At 30.2% G+C, this 11,024-nt stretch overlaps 1 protein-coding gene across 3 annotated transcripts in view; it reads left to right on the top strand.

Moving 5' to 3' along the window:
• Positions 1-389: 389 nt before the first annotated feature.
• The window catches only part of LOC118444849 (tRNA dimethylallyltransferase), a 103,801-nt gene continuing 93,166 nt past the window's right edge, over positions 390-11,024 (top strand). The window contains exons 1-2 of one of the 3 annotated variants that reach the window (XM_085656483.1): positions 390-779; positions 938-1,219. In XM_085656483.1, coding sequence (XP_085512609.1) covers positions 1,034-1,219 — 186 coding nt within the window. In that variant the 5' untranslated portion in view covers positions 390-779; positions 938-1,033. Of the gene's footprint in view, positions 780-872; positions 1,220-11,024 lie in introns of those variants that run through there. The other 2 variants (XM_085656485.1, XM_085656488.1) reach the window with 2 other exon arrangements.

Below are 11,024 nucleotides of genomic sequence, written 5' to 3'. Positions count from 1 at the left end.
AAAGTCGTAAATGCGTGTTCATTTTATTTTTTATATAGATATCATGAATACGCATGTGTAAGTAGCTATATAAGTGGCATATATACAATAAAGTATCGATAATAAATGAACTCTCGATGACATTTTAAGTAAATGCGTGCAACTGATCTTTAAGGTCAATTATCCGCATGTACTAGAAATAAAGACGTTACATATACGAGAAAATGAATATCATTAGTCGTCATTTTCGTGAATCAGACGAAACTTATGTCGTCGATGGTGCAATCGTTTCGAACGAATTCAAGTAATACGAGATAAAGATAGAGACAGAGATAGATAGAAGCATAGACATATACATAGAAAGATAGGTTGCAAGCAGTATCATCGATGACGTGGTACGAGGATGCGTCGAGTCTGGTTTATTTTTGTAACGAATCATCTACCTCGCGATATACGTTTATTTAAAGTGTCATATTAGAACGAGTCTAGATCTTCATCGATCATTATTGATAAAATCGCAAGATCTGACAGACGTTTACAACGATTTTTACGATAACGAAAAGACGAGTTTCATAAGAACGAATTCAGATTCGAGGAAGTGACCTTTGTATATAATATGAAAAAAAAAATTTTTGTCAACTGACTTATAGCCCATCTTGTATTTTGTTTAGTTCGATAAAAAATATTTTTGAGAAGAAAAATTAAGACAGCCGATAAAACGACAAAAAAAACTAAAAGAGAATTCTTTTTAATGGTTTTATTATAATTTATAAATTACACATACATATATAGATTAAAAGGTTCGTATAATGGTTTGTTAATTAAAAATAAATTACATTTCAAGTTTTATTATTAAAAAATTTTCTTTTATCAATTTTACATTTATTTAATTGAAAGATGAATAAAAGCTGTCAGATTGATCTATTATAAGACTTTTAACGATCGTTGAATTAAAAAGGAAGCATGTATACGCTAGAAATGAATTTGAAAAGAAGCGCGCTCGGATCGTGTACCATCGTGTCTCGAATAAACGGAACGAGTGGAACTGTGTGGAATGCTCAGATCGAGAAAGCGCATGCGCAGTAAACGAAATAGAAAGATATACGAGAACAGTGAAATGAAAATGTCGCGAATTCCGATATTAGTGATTTTGGGTTCAACTGGTTCAGGAAAATCAAGACTTGGGATTGAATTGGCACGAAGATTCTGCGGGGAAATAATATCGGCGGATAGTATGCAGGTGAGTGATCGGACATTTTGTTTTTCGACAATGTAAGTAAATGAACAACGTGAAAAGGTTATGTCGTTCTTGTTCTTTAATTTTACGTGCTTCGTATCTTAGATATTGTCCCTTTCTTCTCATTTCTTTTTGTTTTCTTTCGTTATACTCTTTCAACGCAGTTTTACGTTACGATGAAACAGTTACTGTGTAACTTCGATTAGCAAGGACAATATTCTCCTCGTGAAGTAAGGAATAATCAATGACCAAAATACACGTGTATACGTGCGTGCTCGCGTACATGTGCATATAATGTAATAAGAGCTTGGCTTGTGTGTTTATATACACGCGTTGATTTTTTTTCTTATTGTGTATGACGTCCACGTTTTGTGAGATACAATATACGATACCCTTGTGTTTTTTCTTCGTTTACCGTTCCTTTTATTTTTGTATTTTTCTTTTTTTTTCCCCTTCTTTTTTGTTTTATTTTTGTTATCGTCAGGCGACAATATTGCTGACGAGATCTGAAATTTTACTATGAAATTAGTCATAGAATTTTTACCGTGAAACTATACATTTGAAATACATTGGTACGAATATTCATTTTTATTTCTTTTTATTAATTATTATTTTTTAGGTAGTCTGTAGTTAATTAATCATAATGTTGATTTTTGTTTTAATCCTCTATGGGCTCGTGTAACATTCAGGTCACATTTTAATTTATCGAGATTTTACCAAATAATTATAGCTTTTTTCATGAGATTGCGCATATATCTTAATTCTGTAACGTTGTCAAGACAACCAATATAATATTTTTGATCGTTGCTAGGCTCATCAACCAACAAATTAACAATTTTTTTTTTTCATTTGCATATATTTAAATCGTTTTTGTTCGAGCTTGTTTTTAACAAAATTCATTATTTTTTTTTTGTTTTAAATTCTTCGAAACGTTACTTTCTAATCTTGAACTAATACAATATTAGAGATTCCTTTCCTTTCCTTTCCTTTCCTTTTCTTTTGTACCCATCTTTTGAGGATACTCAAGCGTACCGCTTTCCTTTATTTGCTTGTGTGTTTAGGCACAGCCATGCGGAAATGGCTCGTTCGTAATTAGAAGTTCGGTCAAAAGATGCTTCTCGTGGAATAAATGATTACTTGGATTAAACGTACAATTGATTTTTTACTTCCTTAAACGTCTTTTAATGCAAAGTTTATTAAAAATCCTCGTAAAAATTATTTCTATAGTTATATTAACGTTTCTATGATGACGTAAAGTTAATTTAAATATAATATTTATAAATATCTATATATATATATATATATTATCTAGTATTTTTCTCATCTCGATAATAGATCGACATACTTAGATCAATAATTAATTTATCATAATAAATATATATTATTATACATCGATCGAATTAGAAGAGATGATTTAAATATCGAATGAACGAAAATATCTCATTCGAATGAAATATTGTAAAAGAAAAAGATTAATAATTATATAATTAACGTGATTAATTTTTGAATTTTTCTTACCATTTCGTTTTAAAGAGTTTGAATTAATTTATTATTCGCTCTTATTCCAATTGGCAATAGTCCTGCCAATTGCATCTTTTTTTATTTATTTTCCTTTAGAAACATTTCTTACTTAACATTCACAAAAAATTGTTCGGAATTGATTGGCAAACGTTTTATAATATTTTTTTGATAAGAAGCTAATTCAATTTTCTAATCTTTTTTAATATATCATGCATTTTCTTTTATTATTAAATGAATTTTGAAGAAAAATATATTATAAATATTAACTATTTAGTAAATAATCAAATAGAAATAATAATAAAAATTTGATTATTGTTTTTAGAAATTTGATAAAAAATTTTTCAAAGAAATTTAATAAAATATTACATTGTTACATTAAATTACATTAAACCGTAATATGTTGTCATTATAAAATAAGGATTAAAATTGTATTAAAGTTAACGACATTTAAGAATTAAAATGATATTTTTTTTTCTGTCAATTCTAGTCGAACAAAGATATTTCTCATGGTACACGTACACTAACAGTGAAGAATTTCGAGCAAGTAGTTGCTTCTCGGTTTTCGTAACGTCACGAGACCTCATACGCGCAGAGAATGTTTAATGCCGTTTAAGCCGTCTTTGAAAATTCTGACATGAAAGGACGCGAATAAGTTGAAAACAGAGTGGAATTTAGCCGTGAACTTGGCCGGTCGTTCGTCTCTCATTTTCCCTTCTCTTTTGACTCGCCTTTGTCAGCATTCGCCTTCGCTAAAACGTCCAAATCGTTTGTATTTCGATCGAGACGAAAACGTCGAGAAAGATAGATAGATAGAGAGAGAGAGAGAGAGAGAGAGAGAGAGAGAGAGAGAGAGACCAAGGCCACGCGTGGGAGTGCCTGATGATCTTCAATTTTTTTCTCTTCTTTTTTTTTTTTCTTTCTTCGATATCTTCAGATATTTCCTTGCGTGTGATTTCATCTGTATTATTTATATTAATTCTGGATAACAAATAATATTTTTTAGAATATCTTCAAGTATATATCTATTACAAATTCTAGAAAACATTTATTAATTTTTTCTGGAACGATATTTCTTCTTTCTTTTTCTTTCTTTCTTTTTTTTTTTGTAGTTGAAAAAACGGATCTAATTTAATGTTTATAATTATATATATATATATATATATATATATATATATATATATATTGCTTCATTCTAAATAAAAAAAGAAAGAAATAGTATTTGTAAAGTTTGAGATATATATATATATATATATACACACAGACACATACGAACAAAATGCGTTGACACATTTAGAAAGAAAGAAAAAAAAAAAAGACTAAACGTATAAATATAGTACGTGGCTGTGTTCTTGAAGAGGTTAATTCCTTTTCTTTTCTTTTTTCTTTTTTTTTATTTCTTTTTTTTTTTCGTTCACATGATACTACGAGTATCTCGTATCGGATTTGGTTCACTTTCAAAACGACGAAAAAGATTACGGATGAAATTCTCACACATCGATAGTGTATAAATTTTTCTCGATCGTTGGGTATTTGTGCAATATAATACTTTAATTTTTCCACGCACGGTATCACTTTCACTGGAGACATTTGAAAGGCTTCTAGCTCCTCTCCACCACATTGTCCTCGAGTTCTTTTATTTTCCTTCAACTTGTCGTTTATCGAACTGTCGATATATAACACGAGGGACATGTAAGATAGACGTTATTGGGAAACTATCGTAATGAATGATTTGGTAAAGTTGGTAACGTATTTAGAAATTTATACGTGCGTTATCAAAATCAAATTCGCACTTAATCAACTGGGTAAACTTGGGAGATACATTATACGTATAATTTAGATAATCAAAGTTCGTTCGTCTATCGTAGATAGAAAGTCATGAAAATTTGATTGATTTTGTTAATTTTTTTTTTTTCTCTTTTGTCGAAATACAACAGCACAGACGATTATAAAAAATCATTTAATTAAGAACGATTGAAAAATTCGATTAACTTTTCGATATTGATGTAATATAAATTATATCAAATATATATATATGTGTGCGTGTGTGCGTACGTGCGTGCGCGTGTGAATTGTAATATATCAAATTTGTAATTAGAGAAAGTCATTAAAAAAAAATTTACTTTACTACTTTTTTGAATCATCTTTCAGAGATACATATTTTGAGTTGATATTTAAAAAAAAAAAAAATATGTATATATATTTTTTTAAATATCATTTTTCAAATATATTTTTTTAAACGTTTAACTTTTGACAAGATTATTTTTCTAATGATGATGTTGCGGTAGCTCGTCTGATAGCAGGCGCACGTAAAGCACGAGTTTATTCGCGTGCATAAATCACGTGTTCTTTCGAAATCAGAGCAGAATCTTCGTGTAGAAGTCGTTTCTCTTAGGCATGACCATGCGATCGCTCTTCTTCTGATCGTACGTGTGTACATAAGTATAAAGAAAGAAGGAGGAGGAGGAGGAGGAGGAGGCCACGTGTACTCTTTTCGTCTACCCACACGCACGCCGAAAAAAGATATCTCTGCAAATTTTCGCGCGGGCAAAACGCCACGCCCGAAAATGTTGCCTTCTATTTCTTCTTTTAATTTTTTCTCCCACGCGAAAAATTTTTTACCACCCGGTTAGGGTGGCAGGACAAAATTTAACTTTTGACTAATTGTTATCAACGATTTATGAAATTTTATATTTTTTCATTATTATCATTTTGTATCACTATTATCATATATGATTATATGATATATATTTATTATAATAATGAAAAAATATAGAATTTCGTTTTATATTATTCATTATATACTTTGAAATACTTATAAATCTCTCTTCTCTCTCTCTCTTTCCTGTATATAATATAACATAACATATATATGAGATTTCAAAAGCAAAATTGATTAACTCTACTTTTTGAATTTTTAAAAATGTATCTGTCAAAACACTTGATAGAGTCCTCACTTTTTATATTCATAATAAATTTCTCTAATTTTCATTATTTAATACCATTAAATAACAAAATTTGTTTGGCCATCGAATAAAAAATAATTTGTTTCAGAGGTCAATCTAATTGATTCCGTACTCTAATGTAAATCGTTGCAATAATGCAATTCAAGCGTAGCACCAAGGCCTTTATACATTCTACAATGTTTATTTGAATTCATATTTTAAAGACATTTTTAAAAAGCAATTTATATTATTTCATCACATTCCTCCGCTTCTTGTTTTATCGAGTTAATCGATTTGATAAGTGAACGGCTCATATAACAAATACTGTTAATAATTTTTTAGCATAGAATGATCTTCTCATGATTATGATTTTATCAAATGAATTGTTTTGAAATTTGTTTTTTTTTGTTTCTAACAACATATGATATTCCTATGTAAAATATAAACATTTTATATATTATTTATATTATGGTTGAATCATAATCGTGAAAAAACCATTTTATATTTAAAAAAAAATTGAAATCATCTGTTATTGTTAATAATATAAATATCAGACAGTCTATATAATTTTTTGTTTAGTAAAATTTACATTAGAATGCTTCCTGGAATTCGTCTATATTTTTTTCTCATTTAATTTTTGTCTTCCCTTTTTTTTTTCATCTTTATTACTAAGGTGGACACTTTTCTTGCAAGATAGCAAACGCCCCTGACAAGAATCTCTCATGGGGATGCTCAGACTGGCAAAACATGATTTTGCGAGCGACGATAAATTGAATTATGTTCTTTAAAGGAAAAAAAAAAGAAGAAAAAGAAAAAGAAAAACATACATTGAGATAACTTGTAAATTAATTTCTCGCGATAAAAAGGATAGGAATTCGACGTGGAAAAACTGATAATATTTAGACGTCAGCTAGAGATGAATATTGCGAAAGAATAGTTCTTTTTTTTTTTTTTCCCAGTTTGAACGGAATCTTTTCTCTTCGAAAGAACTCGGGAAATAATATTTTATCCGATTCTAGCAAACAGGCTGCTATAAACGGTCGTGCGTAGTAGTAGTACGCATGGAATATTCAACGCGTAGAATTTTAATGTCGCGCTGAAGTTTCTTAGAAGATCGTACGCGTCATGATACTATTTTCACAACAGATTCGTTCTTTCATAATTTTAATTCGTCGATCTTTTCATTATCTACGATATAAATTTCCTATTTTAACCAATTTTTTTCTTTTTTTTTTTTTTCCAACACTTCCTCTTCTCTTCTTAATAATTTTAAGATTCGAATTTTTGTAAAGGACGATATAATACATAGTATATTCTTTTTTAACGAATCTATGAGATTATGATTAAGAAATTGTTAGATAATATGAAATAAGTGTTCGTGATATTAATTATGATATACTCGGTATATTATTGATTTCATCTGTTATATTTATCGTGAAATTTTTACAACTTAGTGAAAATTACATAGAGATCGAATGGGGCAAATCAAGATCGAGAGAGAATGAGAAAAATAGAAAGAGAGACAGAGAGAGAGGAAGAGAGAGAGAGAGAGAGAGAAATAGACATGAGAAAGACAGAGAGAGAAATAGACTTGAGAAAGAGAGAGAGAGAGAGAGAGAGAGAGAGAGAGAGAGAGAGAGAGAGAGAGAGAGAGAAATAGACATGAGAAAGTGAACGTTTGCGCGAAACCTTCTATTAAATACGCGCCGCGAGAGTTTAGCGGTGTTCGCGTAAGGGAGCATGAAAAGATAACAATTAGTTAACAATTTGTGGAACGGGCAAACGTCGTAGTTCGCATAGTGGTATCTCGTTTTCTAGCTGGTACCGATAGAAACGGGTAATTGCTGGCGGTTATAATAATATTAACCAGTAAGGATCTCTTTTACATCGCCTCTCCTCGTGGAAAATGGAGCGTCACGATTAGATACTCGATCTTTAATAGATATTCAACATACATGACGCGATAGATAGTAATAGCACAAAAAAAAAAAAAAGAAAAAAGAAAAAAAACCAGAAAATCGAAGAGAAGGCTGCTGGGTGGATAACGATCCAATAAACTCCAACATTTTTTTACTTTCATGTAGTAGGTCGAGACGAACACCCACGACGATCAAATAGTTCTTTTTTCTTTTCCTTTTTTTTTCTTTTCCTTTTTCTTTTTTTTTCTTTTCTCTTTTTTTTTTCTTTTCTTTCTTTTTTTTTTTTTTTACGATAAGCGAATAAATTTAACTTAATTTTATAGCTGCGATCGGGTGAAAAGAAAAAGGAGAGATAATTTGATCGAATAAATTTTAATACTTCCTGTTTCTTCTTTTTGTCTTTTCTTTTTCTTTTTCTTTTTCTTTTTTTTTTCTACAGCAAACAAGTAAAAATAGCTTCTCGATTTTATTTTTACATTAAACTTCTATAGCGTCATATAACTTCGAAGTCACGCATTCATATATTTGTATTATATTTTTTTTTCTTTTTTTTTTCTTTTTATTTTATTATTGCGTTACAAAAACATTACGGTTCGTTCATATATCGAAAATTAATGTTTAATAAGTACACACACACACACATATATATATATATATACATATATATAATTTATATTAAAGTACTCATATATAAGTATATAGAATGTCTCAATTAAGTTGTACATCTAAATTATTTCCACCGCTTATAAAAGAAAGAAAAATGACTAAAAGGAGGTTATATGGTTTCAGGGCGTGCATCTGGCGATGATAAAAAAATATCCCTCGAAGATCATTTTGAATGCCATATCAAGGTCATCGTCATTTTCTTTTCTTTTTTTTTTTCATATTAACATCTGTTCCTTATAATGTGACGTAAACGTCAAGACAAATCTAATGATCTATGATACTATGACTTTCACGTGACCTCGAATAGAAAAAAAATTCACGAAAGATTGGCATCTGATGCATTGCGTGAGCCGGACATCCATCATGTTGAAACCGTATTCGATATCTTTTGGGCGTGGAAATGTATTTTAACAGGTAGCTTATCGGTTAAAAAATTTGTATATTACTATCGATAAAAAATGATCTAATAATTATTATTCCAATATTTGCATCAATTACTTAATATAGTAGGGTATTATTAAAATATAGGATAGTTATACCAATATAAGTTATACTTAAAGTTTTTCACGTTAGAACATTTTTTCTTTGACAAAAAAAAAAAAGAACGATTGAATTATAAGAGGTTAACTTTATTAAACTTTGTAAGAGCTGGGTGATTCATTCGTTTTTATATTTTCGCACATACGTAGTATTTATAATTTTCTTGCGTTTGGTTTGTTTTTCTTTTCTTTTTCCTTTTTTCTTTTTTTTCTTTTTTTTTTTTGAGCAAGAAAAAAAGAAACTAAAATTTCCCGATCGACAAAATATTCTTCTTCTGCGACCTTGGCACAATGACGCGCATGAAGAGAAAATATTTGATTATGAAAATTCACGAACATTAATGTTCTCTTGCGAAGCGTTCCGTATACTTACTCATGAAACGTGTTCTGTACTACGATCTCTAACGTAGAAAGTTGTAAATTGTATATAAAATGTAAATAATTGTACATAACATATACAAGCATACTTGTTAGCTTCTTTTTTCTTTCTTTCTTTCTTTATTGAATAAGACAATGTCACTCTTGCGTATACCTCTAAATTCCCTCTCTCGTGAATCGATCAATGTTACCTCTACAAACAGTAGATATTTTATAAGAAGTAATAACAAAAAGTAAAAAAGAAAAAAAAAGAAATATCGATCCTCCGTAATTTAATTTTCTTTCACATCCAAACGAAAATTATGTATATTAATTACGTAACATAAAAGTTATATCAAGTATAACAGTTTTTAATATAGTAATGACGATTAAGTTTGTGGCCGAAAAAAGAGAAAAAAAAAAAAAGAAAAGAAAAAAGAAAGAAAATAAAATAAGACGTATATATGAACGTTCAATTTCGAAGCTAGATTGCATTATACAGAGGTTAAAAAAGAATTAACGAAAAATGATAAAGTGGATCGAGTTATCGATCTTTTCTTTCATTAATTTTCTAACATTTTTTCTTCTGTCAAATATATCAGCAATCTGAAAACGATTGGAACATTTTGTAGAAAGTGTATGATTCGTTGCTACTTTAAAATAGAAGGATAGATATATCCATTGGATAATTAACTAAATGAGTACGTGTCATTCCCGCTTTCGATCGGTCAAAGCACGAGGAGTAGGAGTATTAGGAATGTCGAGTAAAGAAAAAAAAAAAAAGAAAAAAAAAAAAACGCACGTGCGCACATACACACTGGTCCTTTCGGTTGCCCTTTAAATTCTCGCCTATACAGGGGCGTGTCAATGTGATAGTGGAATGTTAAAGGCCCCTGAAGGCACGTTACGTTAAGACGGTCACGTGCTATTATTACTGTTGTTTCTATCTCTCTAATTTCGTTTCTATTTGTTCTAGAGGGAAAGGGACCAACCCCGATGGTCCTTGAATTCGTAATAGCTGACCTAATATTTATCGAAAGCGTCATATCGAAATTTTGCTATTATCTATTTGTTCTCATACATTAATTGGAAGTTATAATTTATATATTATATGTATATATTATTTTCTCTTGATATATCATTTCTGAAATGTCTTGTTTATACTTAACGAGCGTGTTATATTAATTCTGAAAAAGAAATAAGTTTATATGAACATAGGTCCGGAATCGTATCTTATCCGAGTTATAGTGCACGTCAGTTGGTGTTGATAAATCATTATGATCATTGGAGTAGTTCGTAATGAAGTGTATATGAGAGAGTTCGTGTGTTCGTAGAGTTTAGTATTACAAAGACCATGTATCTTCTGTATTCAAACGGCAAGATGAGAGACATCTATTTCATGCATGAACGAGCAAATGGAAACAGCACCTCAGTGTCTTTATCGAGAATCTTATCCATACCGACGATGTCCAAGAAAGTATACATTTGTGGCTATTTATCAGCGCTTTTGAAAGACAGGATGCTTTCAGCTTCGCATCACTGATAGGGGCCGTGAAAGGTATATTCGAACACCCCAGGTTGAAGAGCAGGTGCTTGGCAGGATCTTAGAAGAAGTGGGAAGGTTTATACGACAGATAATCGGTGATATTGCTGCTTCACATAAGAGTGTGTGAAGAGTTCCATGGGAATAGCTTCTCTCTATCCATATCATGTGCAACGGGTGCAGGCATTTTCGCCAGCTGACTGCATACCCTCGACAAGCCATGTTTTGTGGCCGATATTTACAATAATGCATTATAGACCTCATTTTCAGTATTTCTATGTGCTTTTCACAGAGATTAGAGAAAGTTCATGCGCGTTGCCG

This window comes from Vespa mandarinia, chromosome 1 (genome assembly GCF_050613455.1).
Source record: "Vespa mandarinia isolate Hongniang chromosome 1, ASM5061345v1, whole genome shotgun sequence".
Taxonomy (NCBI): domain Eukaryota; kingdom Metazoa; phylum Arthropoda; class Insecta; order Hymenoptera; family Vespidae; genus Vespa; species Vespa mandarinia.
This window is presented reverse-complemented; position numbering and strand designations above follow the sequence as displayed.